This window comes from Lissotriton vulgaris, unplaced genomic scaffold, assembly GCF_964263255.1.
Source record: "Lissotriton vulgaris unplaced genomic scaffold, aLisVul1.2 SCAFFOLD_211, whole genome shotgun sequence".
Taxonomy (NCBI): domain Eukaryota; kingdom Metazoa; phylum Chordata; class Amphibia; order Caudata; family Salamandridae; genus Lissotriton; species Lissotriton vulgaris.
Genome location: NW_028251874.1, coordinates 225,558 through 246,736, shown reverse-complemented (window position 1 = coordinate 246,736; position 21,179 = coordinate 225,558). Strand labels below are relative to the sequence as shown.

General features: G+C 46.1%; 1 protein-coding gene across 1 annotated transcript in view; it reads right to left on the bottom strand.

Annotated features, from left to right (window-relative positions):
- Positions 1-1,485: 1,485 nt before the first annotated feature.
- LOC147662721 (uncharacterized) overlaps positions 1,486-21,179 on the bottom strand; it is a 46,783-nt gene continuing 27,089 nt past the window's right edge. Inside the window, exon 3 of the mRNA XM_086950946.1 lies at positions 1,486-4,205. Within this exon, the coding sequence (XP_086807072.1) occupies positions 3,166-4,205 (1,040 nt within the window). The 3' untranslated portion in view covers positions 1,486-3,165. The remainder of the gene's footprint in view (positions 4,206-21,179) is intronic.

Here is a 21,179-nt window from a genome sequence, read left to right as displayed (position 1 = left end):
GCCCCGTGCCACTGCACCTGCTGCACCAATGGTAAAGCGCACAGAAGCATGAAGAGTCACTAAGCACCAGCAGGAGTGTGTGATGAATGGACCAGGAACAGCAGGAGCATCTGCCGTCCGCTGGGAAAACACGAACATGGACTTCAAACAAAATATTATCTCCAATCCTAAGACTGAAAGAGATATCTGCAATCATGAGGAGCACAAATAAATGAATGCTTGCAGTGATTCATTTGTTTTTTTTAAAACCTAAGTGCTGGTGTTCATGCCACCGCTGTTGCTGCACACGTGCAAAGCTGGCGCTGCACCATTAGTTTAGTGCCCTATTGGCTTGTTCTCCAGCTGGGGGAAAAATCATTTGGGACCCCTTGTACAAAGCATTTTTGCAGTCGGAAAAGTCCAACCGCAAAAATGCTTTTACAAATGTACCAAATCCAAATTGTGATTCAGTAACACGCTACCTACTTGCAATTAGTGTTTGCGATTTGGTATTTAAAAGGGGCGTGTTTACGGCATTTCTTCCAATTACTGAATCTGAATGGGCTGTATGAAAGTTTTGCGATCAAATTGAGGTCAAGTTTTACTGACTCCCTGAAGGAGGTGGTAACCTATTTGCAAATAGGTAGGGGTCCTTTGAAGAATGGAAAACAAATATTTTTAAGAGCAGGCGGCTGTCCCAAGGACCCCACTGTCTACTCTTAAAAAAATTAAACGAAAAAGCGTATTTTTTTTCTTTTTAAATGCATCCCATTATCCTTTAAGGAAAACGGGTTGCATTAAAAAAAAATAAACAGACTGCTTTATTAAAACCCATTCATAGACATGGTGGTCTGCGGACCTCAGCAGGCTGCCATCTCTGTGATGGTTGTGATTCCTAATGGGTCTCAAATTGCAACCTACCTCACTAATATGCATGAGGTAGATCTATTTGAATCTCGCTAGCAATCGCTAATGAAACTCAAAAGAATTGCTTTCATACATTAGGAATTCCGATTTCCAAATTGCGACTCATAGAGAATCGCAAATAGGAAATCGGTATTCCTGATGCTAGTACATCCTGCCCTAAGTCTTGCTGTATTTTGCATTGTTCGAATGAGGAAAGCAAATAAGAACTGGGATGAAAAAGAGAAATTAAAAAAATCAGTCTGGACACAGTACTTACTCCTTACAAGAGGTAAATCAAGTTATACCTGGCGGCACTCATAGATAAGGGGCTGCTCAGTGGGTTAGCTGCTTTGCAGTTGGTTGCGGCAGCGCTCTTCACTACCGAAGCCTGAGCGCTGTAGAGCTTACAGAGTGACACAAAAAATAAATGTGCGCCCTATAGGAGGGGATCTTAAATGCAAAGAATGCTGACTCGAACCCATTGAAATGAAAGATACAGCAGGATTTATTGAGGAAAAGAGGTCTACATACATCTGCAATTAACACAGTTCAACTATTAATTCTTAAACATATGTGATAAAGGTATGATGGGAAGGTAAAAGAGCCCACGTTTTTTTCTGCAGCTCCAACGTTAATCAGGCACCACAAAGAGCGAGCAGCACCTGGGCTGAAGATGGAAGCAAGTCCGTTCCGAGAGGCGAGTACCTGTGTGCGCTGCAGAGGGGCTACGGGCTTCGATTTGTTAGGACTTTGGCATCTGTGAATAGGGGTCTGCGCTGAGAGCCCTAGCTGTGAGCTAAAAGTAGTTGTGATGTGTAAGTAGTAGTTTAGTGTGTGTTTTTTAAGACGGTGTGAGAGCGTTGCGACTGTGCCCTCATGTAATGGCGTGAGCGAGGTGGTAAATGAATCCTATATTCGGTTGGTACAATAGAATCAACTCGCAGTGAGAAAGACTCAGAACATTTATAAAGAAATAACACAAGGATGTGATTGGTTACCGATCATATCTCCTTACATTCTTGTACGGCTGCTCGCAATCACGCTTCACAGGTGACCAGAGCTGCAATTACAGAGCCCAGGTCTAGACCGGGAAAATGACTCATCTGAATGATGCTGCCTCACTGGGGGCATATATGCCTTAGCATGCTTGCGGCAGGGTCAGAAATGACTTCTCTAAATTAGTTTAGCACAGGCATACCATTATGCACGGAGTGCTTGCCTTTTGAACACTTTTAGCTGGGACTTAAACATCAGTATGCCATACATCATGCCCTTAAATACCGAACAATGCTAATTAGTGCATGGCCCTTTAAAATAAATTAATCTGAAAGGGACGGATCACGCCCGGAGAGCCACAGCTGCCTGTAAAGCCCTGCAGCCTCTCTCAGAAACTAGTGCAGCAAACAGCATGCGAAGAAGAAACATGCTGCACAACTTGTGTCCCTCGGCAACCCGATACCTGCCGTTTAAGAGGCACGCTGCTTGTTCTCCCCTCTTCCACGGTAGTACGTTGCTCTGCCCAAGATCTGCTTCTGTGCTCCTTCACGCAAGAGATCTTTTTTTCCACACTGCTCGCTTTTTACAAGCAAGAGCTGCAAATGGTGCCTCAGTGATGAAGTGTATGCGCTTCGCAACGGAGTTTGCGCACTCAGGGTTATTACACTAAATGCACGCTCCCTACAGGGAACACTGGCCACTAGGAATTTATGACTATAAGCCCTCGCTAAGTTACAACATTCCAGTAAAACTTACTTTGGGGTAAGCAGGACATAAGATTGTTACAGTGAAAATGAATCTATCTTGTTTGTATTCATTGGTGTTGTAGAAAAGTTGTTTTGAGTGAAGTTAATGGCATAAACTGTACAGTCATAGGGTTCCGTTTAGTGTGCATTATTTGGTGCCGTTGCATATGAAGCTCCTCTCACACCCAGTGCAGCGATGAGGCCTCTACCTGGAGTGTAAACTTCGGAGCTGTAGAAGATGTGCCTTACCAGTAAAGCTCTTCTCACACACAGTGCAGCGCTAAGGACTCTTTCCTGTGTGTGCACTTTGATGCCATACATGGCCTTTCTTTCTAAGAAAAGCGCTTGGAAGACACTTTGCAGTGATAAGGTTTCTCTCCTGTGTGTTTGGTGTTACGAGACTTGACTTTTGATTTAAGCTCTTTTCGCACACAGTGCAGTGAAAAGGCTTCTCTCATGTGTGTACGCTTTGATGCCGTACAAGGTATCCCTGATAAACGAAGCGCTTGGAACACTTAATGCAGAGATAAGGCCTCTCTCATGTGTGTGTTCTTTGATGCAGTACAAGGTTTGTCTTCTGAGTAAAGGTTTTGGAACACACAGTGCAATGATGAAGTCTCTCTCCTGTGTGTACACTTTGATGCCGTACAAGGGTCCCCTTACAAGAAAAGCGCTTTGAACACACAGTGCAGTGATAAGGTTTCTCCCCTGTGTGTTTTCTTTGGTGCTGAACAAGGTTTGCCTTTTGACTGAAGCTCTTCTCACACAAGGTGCAGTGAAAAGGCTTTTCTCCTGTGTGATTGCGTTGATGCTGATGAAGAATTTTCTTTTGAGTGAAGCTCTTTGCACATACAGTACAGTGATGAGGCCTTACTCCTGTGTGTACACTTTGATGTCGAACAAGGCTGTTCTTATGAGCAAAGCGCTTGGAACACAGAGTGCAGTGATAAGGCCGCTCTCCTGTGTGAGTTCTTTGATGCAGTACAAGGTTTGTCTTCTGAGAAAAGGTTTTGGAACACACAGTGCAATGATGAAGTCTCTCTCCTGTGTGTACACTTTGATGCCGTACAAGGGTCCCCTTACAAGAAAAGCGCTTTGAACACACAGTGCAGTGATAAGGTTTCTCCCCTGTGTGTTTTCTTTGGTGCTGTAGTAGATTTGCCTTTTGATTGAAGCTCTTCTCACAGATGGTGCAGTGAAAAGGCTTTTCTCCTGTGTGAGTTCTTTGATGCAGTATAAGGGTCCCCTTCTGAGCAAAGCGCTTGGAACACACTGTGCAGTGATAAGGCCTCTCTCCAGTGTGTGTTCTTTGATGCTGTAAAAAAGTTGCCTTTTGAGTGAAACACTTTTTACACGTTCCGCAGGGATATGGCCTGAGGCTGGTGTGACCTTTTTTGTGCCTCACAAGAAGTGTCTCATTGATAAATCCTTTGTCACACACATTACAAGCAAAGCGTCTCTCCCTCATGTGCATTCTGCGCCGTTTCCTTAAGTAGATATTTTGAGTAAAATTCATCTTGCCTCCGGAACCTTTATGGATTTCTTTCCCATTCATACTTTCTAGATGTGATTGTTGTTCTGCAAAATAGAAAAAACATTGAAAATTACATGAAGTAAATATTTCTTGAAAAAGCAGCATTGATATAATATGGAGAAGTGAACAGTTACAATTCAGGGGAAAACAATGTAAGTTCTAGGGAAAAGAGTCACACTTTCCTTTGAGACACAAATGGTGGCTAGTCCTCCTACATAAAGTACGTTGACCTGGTCCTGCAGCAGGAGCATGCTGGGAAATCAAGGGATTCACAAGAACCACTGTTCGACATGGGGTTTCTGGTTGGCCAGGGTAGGCACCTAAGCCAGGCAGAATCCACCACTCTAGTCGGTGTAAGCCAGATACACAACTGAGATAACCTGCGCTCACCCTCTGGTAGCTTGGCTCAGAGCAGTCAGGCTAGTTTAAAGATGCAATGTGCAGAGCATTTGTTCAACACACTCGCGCAGCAACACAGTGAGTAAACCACAAAAGGGAATCCACGCAGGATTATGTAAAAATAAATTCTATATTGTAAATCAAACAAGACCAAACGGACTTAAATCACACCGTTAGTGCAAATAATGCAGGTTTGACAGAGACAAACACAAATTACTATGAAAACATAGGTCACAGCGCACCTGCGCTCCTATTACACTTCATACGGTAACTGTAGTGAACGTGGTTGAAGTGATTGCATTTAGAAACCAAACGTACGGCGCAGGAGCACCTACTAAACGCTAAACAGTAATTGAGCTGGAGTCTTCCAGCAGTTCTCCTCTATGGACGGCCTGCACCATTCTTGAGGTCATCTCCGGAGCAGAGACAATGCTGAACAAGAAATGCCCCTCACGCTCTTGCGAGTGTGGAGCCTGCCAGAGCCGCTTGAATCGCATATCTTTGCCCAGGGGAAACCAAGCCACCCGCGAAGGAGAGCAGGGTGGCTTTACCACTCTTCTGGACCCAACCCGTCTCACAGTACCTTTGTGGGTGCAGGGTCACTGTCCTCAGGGCATCTGTAACTTGCTAACAATGTTGTCATGTCTCGGGAGTGGGACCTGACGTTGAGGGCTTCGTGCAGTATACCAGTTAAAACCAGAGGGTGAGTCTGGCTGGAATGAGCCTCGGAATGCTGGGCCGCCACATGTTACAGAACAACGTGTCGTCGAAAGGCCTGCCTTGAAGGCTTTGTGCAGCTCCTGTAGCTCTGCAGCCTTAGACGCTGACTGTACCACTTCAGAGCAGTACAAGTCTTCAGGGGGCTGTTCCTCGAGTCTCGCGACCAGAGGGGCCACACTAGTTTATTCTTGGTGGCATATGATGGTGGTGATATCTTGCCAGACTCCGGGGGTGAGGTTCACAATACAATTTAGCTGCAGTGAGCACGCGGGCTCAAGGACGTGTTTGTTTCTCTGGTAATGCCTCCAGGCGAAACAACGCTGTTCACGCTAGAGAAAAAACGCTCACCACATGCTGGTTTGTAAAACATGAAACACTTCCCTACAATGCACAAAGGCACTCCCGTGGTCAGAGCGCTGCACTGTAGTTTCATGGTGCACTGTCCTGTAATGCACAAAGTTTTACCTTGGTGCAGAAGAGAGCACTGGCGACATGCTAGCCCTTGTAAAACGGGCTCACCCAGCAGAAGTCTTGGAGAAAAGACTCAACAACAAGGTCTTTGATGTCCCTCAGATTTCGAGAGAACAGGGGGCAAGCAAACAAACCCGTAGAGATCACTTCCAGGCACAAAGGGAGGTGGCAGGTAGCAGACAGCACATACAGTTAGGTTGCAAATTGGTAGTCCCTCCTGCAGCCCAGCAGCAGCAGGTCAACACAAGGCAGTTAGTTGAAATGGGTTGTTGCTCCTGGCAGCACAGCAGTCCTCATGGCAATGAGCAGTTTGTAAAGCCAACAGTGTCTGGTTACAAGTCCCAAGAAGCGTCTAAAAACATGGGATCAGAGCTCCAGTACATATACTCAAAAATGTCTTTGATGAACGGGTGACTTCAAATGAACCCTCAGAAGTGTTCAACAATCCCTTGCAGCCCATTCCTGACTCCAGTGGATCAGTAGGGGGTAAATCAGCCCTTTGAGTGAGGACAGGACACAACCTAATCAAATGTAAGTTTGAATCACCTCTCTCCCAACAGAAGAAGACTATCAGCATGCAGATGTATCCCCGGTCACACCCAGCCCCTCCCATTGGGAAAGCTTGGTTGTCATGGCTCTTCCTAACATGATAGTTGCAGGGGTTTCCTCTGAGGTTGAGTGAGGGGGTCAAACCGTAACCTCAAAGAATAGTGTTCAAAACACCTTCGAGGTCGAGCTTCCCCAATGAAGAATGCTGAACAGCTTTCTTTAGAGTACTCATGGGGCGTTCTACCAGACCATTGGATTGGGGTCAAAGGGGAGTTCTTTTTTTGATGCTTTATATTGAGGTGATTTAGAACGTTTTTGAATTCTTGACTATTAAAAGGTGGGTCGTTGTCAGATTTTAAGATTGCAGGTACAAGTCATGACGCAAAGATTCCATCTAGTTTTTGAATAACCCTGCTCATGTGTAGTGGATGTGAGGTACTGGGTTTTTCGGAACCCAGCGGTGCCAGGGGGTAACACCCGAAGACCTCGAGTTCTACCTGTTTCGGACTACAGAAACATAGAGTCTTCTAGGTGAAGTCAAAGATCGTATTTATTGGCTGCAACCAGTAACAGGTATCCTAGAAGTACAACAGCATGTAGGTTCTCAGGAGACTGCTCAAACATTCAATCCAACCTTCTCTTTTTATACAAAATATTATGCTTTAGGCACAAATTCCTTGTTTTACAGTTAGACCATTCGAATATTTTCACTACAAAAGAAAAGCAGAGTCATGATGACAAACCCACATTTTTAGTAATTCCAACCCATGATCAATTACCCGGCAAGGTCCAGTATTTCCATCAGATATCGGCGGACCCCCAATAAAACCGGGAACCTCCTCCTTGTAAAATGAGTCATAAAGAAGGGAACAGGGACAGGTGTGTGTAAGATTGGGCATGGTTTGTGCGCGATGAAAGGTTTATGGCATGTTGTGCCTTGATACTAATCTCGCTCGGCCGCTGGGAAGGAGCTGACTGAACAGGTTTGGCTTCGGCCAGTGGAGTCAGCTTGCCCAGGTCACAGAGGAGTCAGCAAAGGTGTACGTGTCCTTCGGACTCGGGTTTGGTCTTCACTTATTTGGCTATGTGAGGGCAATCACAAAATGGCTGCCGTTCACAAAATGGAACCCGAGGGTTCGAGACGGAAACTCTGGTTTAAGGGTGATCCCAGTGCTCAAATACGCCGAAAATGCGCACGGGTATCGTACTTGTCATTTCCGGTCTGCTGATATCAAAATCGTCATGAAATGACAATGTTTATAACACGGGTCCAGAATTTTCAGTACCACAGATGAAAGGTCTTCTACCAATGGAAAATGGGAGTATTGATCAAAAATAACTAGAAGATAATGTCCATTATCCAGACGGACATATAAAATCAATGGCAATTCTCTCCCAAACATGATGGGGCAATTCTGACAGACTCAATGATTGCTGACTAACTTGAGATGAAAGACAGTTGCATATGTGACAAGTCTTCAATTCTTTTTTGACCCTTTTGTCAAGATACGGAAACCAGACTCGATCACGGAGAGCTCTCTTAGAGGCAACTATTCCTCGATCTCCTTCTTGGGCAAATTCAACTACTTGTTGTCAGAGACTTTGGTGAATAACAATCCGTGTACCTTGCAGACTGAGGCCTTGCTGCGTTACTGAAAGTTCATCTCACATTTCTGAACTTTATATACTCGCTGTCATTAGTGAGAGGTTTGGAATGCTGGTTCCACAACTTTTAATCTTGACATGCCAGGACCTTGGCTCGTGGCAGTGACAATTTGCTCTAAAGACATGGCAGTTGGTGTGCTTGATTTCACAATAAATTGGATGTAACCCTCCACTATCTTAGATGGGGTACCAGGGCATAATCAGCCTGTTTCTGATCTTTCCCTGGACGATGAAGAATCGTTTAGTTGTAATTCTTGTGACCTCAAACCCCAATGCTCAATTCGAGGAGGCATTTTTGCAGTGGGATTGCCAAATACCATCAACAATGCTTGGTGATCAGCCACTAATGTGAAGGGCTTTCCATACACAAACACATGGAAATTATTCACAATCCCAAACCAGTGCCACACTTTCTTTCTCAGGGTGCGAGTAAGCACGTTCAGTTTGTAACTGGCTCTTATTGGCATGTACCACAATATGTCTCCAGGCATTTGGCGGTCCCTTGTGCTGTGCAAGGATTGTGCCTAACCCGACAGGGCTAGCATCAACTACAACCTCTGTATGGAGTTTGGGATCAAAGTCGGGATTTCAATGGCGCTCTCAATGGCTTGTTTGATTTTTTGGACGCTCTTCTCACACTCACGTGACCAATGAAAAGACACATACTTTTTGGTTAGTTCTGGTGCAATGACCATAGCAAAGTCTTGTATGTATCTAGAACAGTAATTGACCGTTCCAAGAAATGACTGTATCATAGAAATGCCTTGTGGGGGATTTGCAGTAGACAATGCTTGCACGCTAGCTGGATCAGGTTTCATACCCCCATCACAAAAGACATGGCGTAAGAATTTCAAGCTTTTTTTGTGGAATTCACATTTGTCAGCATTCAGAGTTAAGGCTGCATTCTTCAGCAAACCACATACTTGCATGAGAGTTTTGTAATGCTCTTTCTGTGCAGCCCCACAATAACAATATATCACTATACTTAAATGCATTTACTACAGGCTATATGATAAGTCAAATGACGACTTGGAAAAGTTCTGCAGCAGAGGATACACCAAAACTCAATCGCTTGTAGCAAAACAAACCAATATGCATAGAAAAGGTTGCAACGTATCTGGATTTTTCTTCAAGTTCCAATTGGTAAGATCCTTTATTTAGATTGAGTCGAGAGAAGAACTCTGCGCCATTCAATTCAGTTATTATATCAGCAATGTGCGGACTGTGAGGTTTCTCTCGCTCAGTTGTCTTGTTGGCCTGACGCATGTCAACACTTATGCGTACAGCTCCTTCCCTGTCTCTTTTAGGCACTGTTACAATGGGAGAAAGCCATGGTGTCGGACCAATGGAGCCTTCAATGATGCCATCTATAAGTAAAAAATGAAGTTTCTTTTCAACAGCTTTTTGTAAGTGAAACGCAACTCGTCTATGTTTTTTTTTGTCAAAGTTATGTTTATTATTTTTTAAAACAGAAACATGCGACAATCCCGCTCATCTTCCCACACAGGGGGTAGCAATTAAACCAAAGCCCAAATGCAACATGGTGGAATAAGACAAAACCCCAAATAAGCAGGACCCCTATCACACAAGCTAGCTCTCTGAAGGATACAGCTTCTGACAGAAACGGGGTATACCATGCGACCTGCCAAATGAAGAGGAGAAGTTGCGAAGGCTAAAGACAATCGCACTCCCGGTGGCTCGTATAGTGGCCTACAGTCCCAAGGCTAAAATTAATAGCCGCCGCATTGCTGAATGTCAATCGGAGTGCTTCCCCAAGTAGTTTCCCTTGAGGGCATTGTCGAATAAGAAATGATAAGAAGGAACAAACACACAAACAACAACGAAATACAGAACCGCCTCCCCACCCAAATCCCTCCCCCCTCCCCAGTGGTGGTAGAAAATTAAAAAAGACGGAGATCAAGTACACATATTGTCAGGGATTCATAGCTGGAAGAGGTGGAGGGCTCTAACACTAGCAGGACACACTGCAGACGGAAGACCCTTGGAAAGAAAAGCGACCAATGGGCCCAAGCGGAATTCAAAGTTCTTAAAATCATCCCTAAAGATGTCAGCCATCCGCTCTAGACTCAGTAGCTTCCATAGGCGCGAATGCCAGAGGGAGGTGGCCGGCACCTCCTTCCTTTTCCACTCCGCAGCCAGGGTGAGCTTGTCCGCCCCAATGCAGAGCCACACAATCTTTTTATCTGCCTTAGTCTGATGTTCGTGACTTGGATCACGTAGACCTAGTAGGGTAGTAGCCATCGATGTAGGGATGGTGAACCCAACATCTCTTTAATATGGGCAAGAACGGACGGATGCTGGGGCAGTCCCACCAGATATGCTGAAAGTCCCCTAGTAGCCCACATCCCCTCCAGCATCTGTCAGAGGTACCAGGGAATATCTGTCTCAGCTTGGCTGGGTATAGGTACCAATCCATCATGGTTTTCATGTGCACCTCCCTAAGTTCCAAGGAGTGAATAAACTTTGCGATATCTGACCATAAATGCGTCCACTCCTCGTCGGTGATTTCTTGTCGAAGGACTCCCTCCCATATGGACATGTATCGGGGTCTAGGAGAAATCACAGTGGAAAGTAAGAACCCGTATATGAAGGAGATGACACGCTTCATGGAGGAGGTCTTGGTGAGAAAGGCCTCAAATTTCGTGAGGGGCCGTGTAGCTGCGTCTCTCACCGAGGAGATAGTGCCCAGTGAAGTAGTTGTGTGTGATGATACAGTTCATATTCCCCAACCCCCATAGTCCCTCCTACAATTGTCAAAGGTGAGCGAATCGAAGTTATGGAAGAGATGTGTTAATGCAAGGCAGCCTCCCTCCTTCCAAGCCTCAAAGGGACCCTCTTCTAGCGCTGGGGGGAGCAGGATTGAAGTGTATTGGCGTAAAAGGGGAGGGAAAGGTAGTCCACTTGTCATCCTTGGAAACCGAGTCCCAAACCTTCAAAGTAGTGCGGGTGGGGGTGCTGATATAAACATTTTTGGGCCTGTCGCTCTTGGTCCTCCATACCAAATCCCAGATCGTCCTCCTTGCAACGCTCCGATCCATATGTAACCAGTGTTTTTCTGACTCCTGTTGTGTCCATTCTACCAATACTCGGAGTTGCGCTGCTTTGTAATACAATTGAATGTCGGGAAGCCCCACACCCTCCTCCTTCCTCGGTCTGCGCAAAATAGAATGTTTGGGTTTTCCCGACCCATGAAATAATGAAGGAAATTGACTTACAATTTCACGATGAGCCTTCATAGTGTAGTTCACTGATATCAGTCCCATATCAGCAGCACTATGGAAACTCAGCAAACACGAAGCTGTTCCTTGAAGTACATGAATAGGCGCATTCACCACAGTTTTCTTAAATTTCATCGTGGCTACAAATTTTTTATTTGACTTTTGAAGCCCATGAGTATACTTTAGTCTTTGAATTGATAAAGTTGAGGTACCGGCGATAATTCGCGATACATCTCCAGAGGCACAATATTTATCGACGCACAGCTGTCTTCATGTTGAATTGTCTTCACTTTGTATTTTTTCTCACATTCGACTAGCCCCATATGTGCATGCCTTTTTGCAGTAAACATTCATTGTAAACACACACAGAGGAATTCTGTCTCGATGATTTAGACACGATTATCAACTTAATTTTGCGTCGATTTGCCTCAATTGGTGTGACTGCTTAGCCTTGTGGGAGTACGTTGAATGTACCTGATGTAGCGTTTGGTCGGCCATTTTGTCTTCACGCTGCAACACATTTACTGTTATCTTCGCGTTGCAAGTCATCACGAAATGATTCGCTTTACCACAGTCTATGTATATCTGTCCAATGGCGGGACATTTACCTTTGTGTGGAAACGACAGTCCATATCTGTAACACGTTTTCTTTTTCTGTGGAGACAGGACCTTGTGTCCCTCTGCCTTGTTTCTTGGCTTACTTTTCGTGCTCATGACCGATGCACTTTGGGCACCTACGGCCTTCATGTCAGTCACTTGGCGATAAGTACGCTAGTCAGCGCAAGCCGCCTTGATGACTTGATACAAGCTCAGTTTCCATCAGCATTCGTCGTTGAAATTCTTACGACAGACATCCATTGATCACTCTGAGGAGGGTAGCCTCCTAATCATAAATTAATTGAATTTATAGTGCTTTACCAAACATCCAGTCTTTCAACAAACTCATCAATGGTCTTATTTTTATTGCCTGTCCCCCTGTAACCGCGGTGTCCTCCCGCCCTGCTCCCCGCTTCCCGCCTCCGTTTCTTAACCACGCCCACTTTCTTTCTGTGCCCTCCCCGCTCCCGCCTCCCAGCTGCTCCGCCCTCCCTCGCACTTGGCCATATATGGCGACTGTGCGAGCGCGCAGCGGTCACGCGCAGCGGGCGCGCCGATTGTGCGCCGAAGGCGCGCCAAAGGTAAGCCCGTCTGCGCCCGTCCGCGACAGGACCGCGCCCAGCGCCAGGACCCCTGGCCCCCGCTGTCCCCTGCCCACCCGCCGGACGTACAACGCCGCCACCCTCAACGAACTCAACGCCGGCCGATCCCTGGGTTGCTACCGAGCCACCCCGAGACACACCCACGGACCCTTCTGCTGCAACGCCTGCACGTTCACCTGCATCCGGGCCTGCACCACTCCAGCAGTGCCCAAGACCCCGACGAGCAACAGCAGCAGCCACCTGAGATGCATCCTGCTCAACACCCGCTCCGTCCACAGGCATGCCATCGAGATCTGGAACCTGCTCGACACCACAGCCCCAGACGTCCCCTTCTTCACGGAAACCTGGATGAACGCCTCCTCCGCGCCTGACATCGCCATCGCCATCCCAGACGGCTATAAGATCATCCGAAAGGACCGCATCAACCACACCGGAGGAGGCATCGCCATCGTCCACAGGAACACCATCCGCATCACGACCAACACCGATGACATCCTCGCTACCGCCGAGCACCTGCACTTCCAAGTCCACATCAACCCCAAGACCACCCTCAGAGGCACCCTCATCTACAGACCCCCTGGACAACGCTCACAATTCAGCGAAGACATCGACGACTTCATCAGCCCGCACGCCCTCTGCTCCGCCTACTACATCCTCCTCGGGGACCTCAACTTCCACCTGGAGAACAACAACGACCGCAACACCACCACCCTGCTGGACAACCTCGCCAACCTGGGACTCAAGCAACTGGTGACCACCCCCACCCACTACACCGGACACACACTCGACCCCGTCTTCTCATCCAGCAAGGACATCACCTTCAGCCACGCCACCGGACTCCACTGGACGGACCACAGCTGCGTCCACTTCAGCTTCGCAAGGACCGCGTTCCACCACCACCAGCAACAGGCTGCACGCAGGAACTGGAACAAGATCACAGCCGACCAGCTCGCATCCTCCCTGAGCACGAACTCTCCCACCAGCACAACAAACCCTAGCCAGGCGGCCACCAACCTCACGAAGTGGATCAACGACTGCGCAGATGAGCTCGCCCCCCTGAGGACCCCGCCCAGCAGACCCGGCAGCAAGAAAGCCCCATGGTTCACCGACGAACTCAAGAGCTCCAAGAAGAACTGCCGAGCCCTCGAGAGAACCTGGCCCAGAGACCCAACACCTGACAACATGACTGCCCTCAAGCTCGCCACCCGGAAACACCACCAACTCATCCGCGCCACCAAGAAAACTGCATTCAAGGAACGACTGGACAACAACGCACACAACAGCAAAGAACTCTTCAACATCGTCAAAGAGCTCTCCAACCCCAACGCCGGAAACAACAACATCACCCCTTCGCAAGACCTCTGCAACTCCCTCGCCTTCTACTTCCACAACAAGATCGCGGACATACACAACAGCTTCGGTACTCTACCGACGGGCACCTCGACCGAACCACCGCCCCCCACCACCACCCTCCGCGCCTGGACTCCGATCAGCACCGAAGACACTGTCCACACGATGAACACCATCCACTCCGGATCTCCAACCGACCCCTGCCCTCACCACGTCTTCAACAAGGCCGACGCTATCATCGCACCCCACCTGCGGGACATCATCAACACCTCCTTCGACACCGCTACCTTCCCGGAGAGCTGGAAGCACGCCAAACTCAGCGCTCTACTCAAGAAGCCATCGGCTGACCCCAACGACCTCAAGAACTACCGCCCCATCTCGCTGCTCCCGTTTCCTGCAAAAGTCATCGAAAAGACCGTCAACAAGCAGCTGGCCGACTTCCTCGAGACGAACGGCTCCCTCGACCCCTCGCAGTCTGGCTTCCGGGCCAACCACAGCACCGAGACCGCCCTGATCGCAGTCACCGATGACATCCGAGCGCTGCTCGACAACGGAGAAACAGCAACCCTCATCCACCTCGACCTCTCCGTGGCCTTCGACACTGTCTGCCATCGTACCCTAGTGCAACGTCGGAGTCCAGGAGAAGGCACTGGAGTGGATCATCTCCTTCCTCGCCGGTAGGACACAGAGAGTCCGCCTCCCCCCGTTCAGATCTGAAGCCACCGAAGTCATCTGCGGCGTCCCTCAAGGCTCCTCGCTCAGTCCAACCCTCTTCAACATCTACATGAGCCCCCTCGCAGACATCGCACGCCAGCACAACCTCAACATCATCTCCTATGCCGACGACACCCAGCTGATCCTCTCCCTTACCAACGACCCCGCCACCGCCAGAGCCAACCTTCACGAAGGGATGAAAGAGGTAGCCGAATGGATGAAGAACAGCCACCTGAAACTGAACTCGGACAAGACGGAAGTCCTCATCCTGGGATCCTCACCCTCCGCCTGGGACGACTCCTGGTGGCCCCCCACCCTAGGCAGCGCACCCAAACCAACAGACCACGCACGCAACCTGGGCTTCATCCTGGACTCCTCCCTCTCCATGACCAGACAAGTCAACGCCGTCTCCTCGTCGTGCTTCAATATCCTGCGCATGCTACGTAAAATCTTCCGGTGGATCCCCACCGAGACCAGGAAGACGGTCACCCAGGCCCTCGTCACCAGCCGTCTGGACTACGGCTACACCCTCTACGCCGGAACCACCGCCAAACTCCAGAAGAGACTCCAGCGGATTCAGAACGCCTCAGCACGACTCATCCTGGACATCCCCCGTCGCAGCCACATCTCCGGACACCTGAGAGATCTGCATTGGCTCCCGGTCAACAAGAGAATCACCTTCCGTCTCCTCATCCACGCACACAAAGCCCTACACAGCCAAGGCCCAGGATACCTTAACAGCCGCCTCAACTTCTACGCGCCCAAACGCCAGCTTCGCTCGACCAGCCATGCCCTCGCCGCCGTCCCCCGCATCCGCAGAGCCACCACAGGGGGACGGTCCTTCTCCTACCTCGCCGCCAAGACATGGAACTCCCTCCCCACCCACCTCCGCCTGAACCAGGACCACCACGCCTTCAGGAAGCCACTCAAGACCTGGCTGTTCGAGCAGTAGCGGATCCCCCCCCAGCGCCTTGAGACCCTCTGGGTAAGTAGTGCGCTATATAAATACGATGATTGATTGATTGATTACCTGGTCTCTGGATGAATATATATCTTTTATAATTCACATTTGGCACTGGCTTAAACTTGACATTAAAAGCCTTTTCGATTTGCTCATATGTCTTTTCACCTTCATGTAAATTCTTGTTTATGGCTTCTTTCCTCCTTCACCGGATATGTTTCTCAAGATACTTAATACTCTTTTTCATCTATTGCATCTATGAAGTCAATTCAGTTTCAATTTCAAAATGCTTTATTTGGTATGTATGAATACAACCATATAGCAACAACAAAAAAATAAAAACATCATATATTTATATCAATTTTGGTTTGCAAAATACCATGATTAATTGAATACGGTATACATTTAACACGACATTTCCGACAGTCTTTAAAGTGCTTTTTGGTGCATTTGTATACTAATGTATGTGCAAATTTAGCAATATTAAAGTGCAAAATTAATTGAATCATCCTTACATATGTACAACTTACATTGAAGCATACTTCTACTAGTACATGTGCAAAGTAGCAAGATAAAGTGCAAAGTGACAATACCGTTCTTTCTGAACACAGTATACAATAGCAGCGCATGTCTGGCAGTTAAGGTGCCTATTTAGTGCATACGTCTGGAAGTAGATGTGCAAGCTAGCATAATAAAGTGAAAAGTGACAGTACCATCCTTCCTAAAGTGCAGTATACATTTAGCAGCACAAAACCGGATGCTCTAGAAATGTTTCTCAGTACATTCCAGTAACAAGACATGTGCAAATACGCAGTATAAAGTGCTATAGGTATTGGAGATATTCGGTTTCTACATATAAAAAGGGATACTTAAGCTGTCATAAAAATGCATCATTGGTCGAGTTCATACAATAATTGATTTCCGTGCAAAAATACATTTTAAAATATAGGTGGCCACATAGAAACATACATCTGGGGTCTCTAAATCAAACATCAATTGCATCGCTGTTTTTGTACTACGCATAGTGTATTTTAAAAAGATGGGTTTTAGATAAAATTTCCGGAAAGAAATATAAAAGTTACAAAATAGCAAAAAGTGACAAATACTCGGTTTGGATTTTCCATCACAGGGACATAAACATGTACCAGGTTTCTTAATTGTAGGAAATGCCACAAGATGGTGCACAATTCCCAACTGCAGACGTGTTAATACAAAACAGTGGGAACTGGTACTAACAATAGTTAGGTAAGTTTGGAAGCCTTCATTGTTGTTATATTCCAGATATAGATTAAACGTACTTTGTTTTACATATCTTTCCGTTCTAATCCTATCTGTATGTTTAAGGAATGAAACTTTGAACTCCCGCTTCGACAACACGGACCCCGTTGTTAAATCTTCAAAGATGTTGTAGCCGTACAGTGTCTTATACCAGTGTTGTATGTGGCATAACCAGGGGATATTTGAGCGACGATCGAGCTTTAAACAATCAGAAATTACATCCCGAGTAAATTTTGCCTCTTCCTTTGCCCAGATTGAGCGCCGTAGGGACAGGGGTCGTAAAGCAACTAAATCATTAACATAATTCATGCCAAGTTCCCTATGTACTATCTCAGTTGAGGCCGTTGCCGGGGCACAAATTAATCGTTTTAAAAACAAGTTTTCCTCACGCTGAATCAAGTTAGCACTCTGGGCACTATAGCCCCATATCCCAGCCCCATATATGGCCGATGTTATACATCTTGAGTTATATATTGACAACATTTCATGTATTCTACGACCCCGTAATTTGGCAGCAAATCTAAAAACGCAGCTTGTATTCCTAACCATTTTAAAAAGAACACTTTCTTGTTCACTAGTCCATTTCCCATCTCCTGAGAAAGTGATGCCAAGGTAACAAAAACTTCTAACAGATTCCAGTCTCTCCCCGTCTAAAAAAAGGGACCTACATTTTCTTAGTTTCTTGCCACATGACATTGTGACAGTCTTTCCTTTATTTATTTTCAGCTTTCTACTTTCAGTAAATATGTGGAACCTATTGATCAGATGTAGCAATCCGTTTTGGGTCCTGGAAAGAAGGACCGCGTCGTCCGCATATTAGAGGATTGGGATTGGATTACTGTTAATGATAGGTGCATCTGCATTAGTTTGTCTTAAAATTTGATCTACTTGATTTATAAAAAGGGAGAACAGGAGTGGGGCAAGTACGCATCCTTGTCGGATTCCTCTCTTGATTTTAAAAAAGGGGGTGCACTCTCCGTCTGTTCCAAATCAAACTTTGCATGACAAGTTGTCATACAGCCTGGCAAGGAGATGGATAATTTCAACGGAGGCACCCATTGCCAGCAAGATAGGCCAGAGCAGTGCTTGTTCCACCAGATCGAATGCTGAACTCAAGTCAGCAAAGCACAGGAAAAGATTACCGTCTTTAGCTTTAGTGTACTTGCTGACTATTAGTTCCAGGTTCACGCACAGCTCCATTGTTCCCATCCCCTTGCGGAACCCATACTGCACTGGGGATAAGATTTCATTTTCCTCGGTCCAGGCTTCCAATCTCACTAATAGGACACGACTAAGGATTTTAACTGTCGAGTCCAAGAGTGAAATGGGGCGGTAGTTTCGTGCTTTAGGCCTGGAGCCTTTTTTATAAAGCGGCACAATGATTGACTGCCCCCATGTTATAGGTAAACTATCTTCTACGGCCGCGTTAAAATAACGTGTTAATATTGGTGCCCAAAGAGTCATTTCGTGTTTATAAAAGTCCATGGGCACCACATCAGGCCCAGGTGCTTTGCCACCCTTACTATTTTTCATTGCCTCTGTAACTTCATTTAAAGTTAAAAATAACTGCATTTTCTGCCATTTAGGACATGGTACTGTATCAATACTTAAAATAGACCCATTTGGATTAAAATCAGAATTAAAAATCCCAGTGAAGTGGGCAATCCATGCGTGGCAACTAACATGCGAACTAATTTCAGGAATGTTATCGTTCTTTAAAAAAGGACCATTTACAGTTTCCCAGAATAGTTTATGGTCTTTTGTTTCTGCAGCCATGTCCAATTTCAGCCAGGCTTCATTTTGCAACTCTTTTTTTCTAGATGCTAAGGCAGTTTTATAGTTAAGTCGCTCTTCTCAGATTTTATCTTTATCTCTCGGCTTAACATCAAGCGCTGTTTTTAGCTTTTTTAGTGACTGGGCACAGTGCTTATCAAACCATGCAGTTTTATTTCTCTTAGGATTTCTATTTCTTACTACCAGGGAATTCTCAATAGTATTAGTAATTTGCAAAAAATTAGAAAGTAAAGTGGACGCGATCACATTAGGTGCTAAGCAATAGCCTACCTCTCTATTACATTTGCGGATAATATCTACCATTAATTTATTGGGGTCTAATTTGATCCACTTGATCCTCATGCCATTTGGTCTCTCAGCCACAATCCCTTGGACGGGTCTACCATACACATTTGTTTTTGGGCCCCAGCCCATTAATTCCATTGATATACTATTGTGATCACTCACTGGCTGTTCTATTATCCAGACATTGGAATAGACAGAACCATTGGACACCAAGATATGATCAATGTTTGAGTGGGCATCTCTCCCTCTAAATGTTGGGCACATCTCGTTATTTTTTTCTTAGTACAATCTAGTAGTTCCAGGTCTAATTTAGCTACTAGATTGTTCAATGCACTACCATAGTTATTGTGGGAGAAATGATTAAAGGTAATACTATCACCACCAGGGTATTCCTCTCGGTGTCCACAGATCCCCTTCTGAGCGTGTCTGCATGCTTGGGTATTAAAATCTCCTGCCCAGAGTATTACAGGGCATTTGCTCGATAATGCAAGTGTTTCTTCTATTGCCTGCTCGACATCCGATACGATCATACCCCGGTTGGGACCCACTATATTATCATAAAAATTCACAATTAGTAAGTCCCTACATTCGTTATGTGTCAGTCGTAAAACTGATGCATGCTGACCCACCTCCACATATCCACCGGTACTGAATTCCGTTAATTTAGTGGATACCAGAGTCAATAAACCACCCTTTGCTCTACCTGCCTTGGATGCTACTGCTGTCACACTGTAGGTGGTATATCCTTCGACTTGTATTTGATCTCTATGCCACGTTTCTTGTAGACATATTATGTCGTAACCCTGTATGATGAAATTATCCCAGAACGGAGTAGTTAATTTAGCAGCAATTCCCGCTATATTCCAAGTGGTGACCTTTAAACAGTCGGCAGGGTTGCCTTGTGTAACATCAGGATAGTCAATCAGTGACGGTGTTTCTAGGCTCACGTTCGGGTTTATCTTTGTAGGGGTGGTTACGATTGGCATAATTGCATCGTTATTTTTACATTGTTCGGTGCTAGTCGTGTTTAACACCGTTACATCATCTAACCCTATTTGACCCTGTGACCCTTGTTCAATTGTAGCTATTTCACCAGATACAGTAGATTCAAAATGTGGGATCATAGATGGTGCATTCAGTCAGTCGTTCTCCTCTAGTGAGTTAAACACCTGAAATCTGTTGCAGATAGCAATTGTGAAATTATCATATACATTATACAATGGTGCTGGTACAGGGGGTACAATGGGGTAGTTGAAGTGTACGGCTCTAGGGTGCTTAAAAGTCTGCGTTGTGGTTTGTCTTCCTAACTGGTTCCTATAGAAGTAGTCAAGTGGAAACAACGTGGTGTTATATTCATGATTTGATGGCATTGGTGCATTTAAGATGGAGTCTCTTGCCCATTCAGTAGCCCTGTAGTTTATGACTATACACTCCCCATTTATCTCCTTTTTGCTCGGTCCCAACCAACCTACTCCTTGTGTGGAAACAATCTGATTTGCCCCTCGTGTTGGGAATCCACAGTTTTTCACGAGCCAGTGCAAAGTTTTGTTTTTCAGGGTTTCCTGATTTTCGAATTGGGTAGGCTTAAGTTTAGGGACATTAGCAAGTATAGCTACATATGGTCTACATTCCGGTGGGAGGTTAATCGTAGCAGGGATGGTGTTGTTAATGTGGCGCCTAGGTGCTGGTAAGATTGTGTTGTTGTAACTGGGGCCACCTGTCTCCCTTTGTCCCGCAGTGACTTTTTGGCCCGTTGTTACATTTGGGGCGATGGTATTTAACATTTTCACTCCACTTGTGGTTGCTACCGGGGTCGCTGCCATAGTGGGTATACCAGGGACTCTAGTTGCACTGCTTGGCGTGTTTTTGCTCGGTCTCCCTGTTGGTACATTAATAGTAGGGGACTTGACTTGCGTGCCCAGATGTTCTAGAATGTCTAATTTGGCTATGCCCAATTTTTCCAAGTTCTCCACTTTTTTACTAAGGGATTCTAAGATTTCGGTCACTGGCGTAATGTAGGATTTTATCATATTCTCTATATGTTGCGCCAGTCCCTCTATGTTAATTGTGGTTAGTTTCTCCTTTGAGCTGTGTTGCAATACCTCTCCCTCCCTTCCATGATCTTTCAAAGTTTGGGTTACTTTCTTTCTTTTGTATCTGTATCTCTTGCCCAGTTTATTAGCCAACAACATCTTCCTACTGTGAGTGGGTTTACCTTTGGGCTGAGTAGGCCCGCAGTCAGTCACACTACTTAACAGACTAGTGTTAGTTGAATCAGCGATAGGGATAATGTCACTGATATCACAACCATCCATCTCCCCTGTATCATTAGGCACGTCATTCGATATTGGGGGCTGGGATATGTCACTTGTTAACAGATTGGGTGTTAATGAT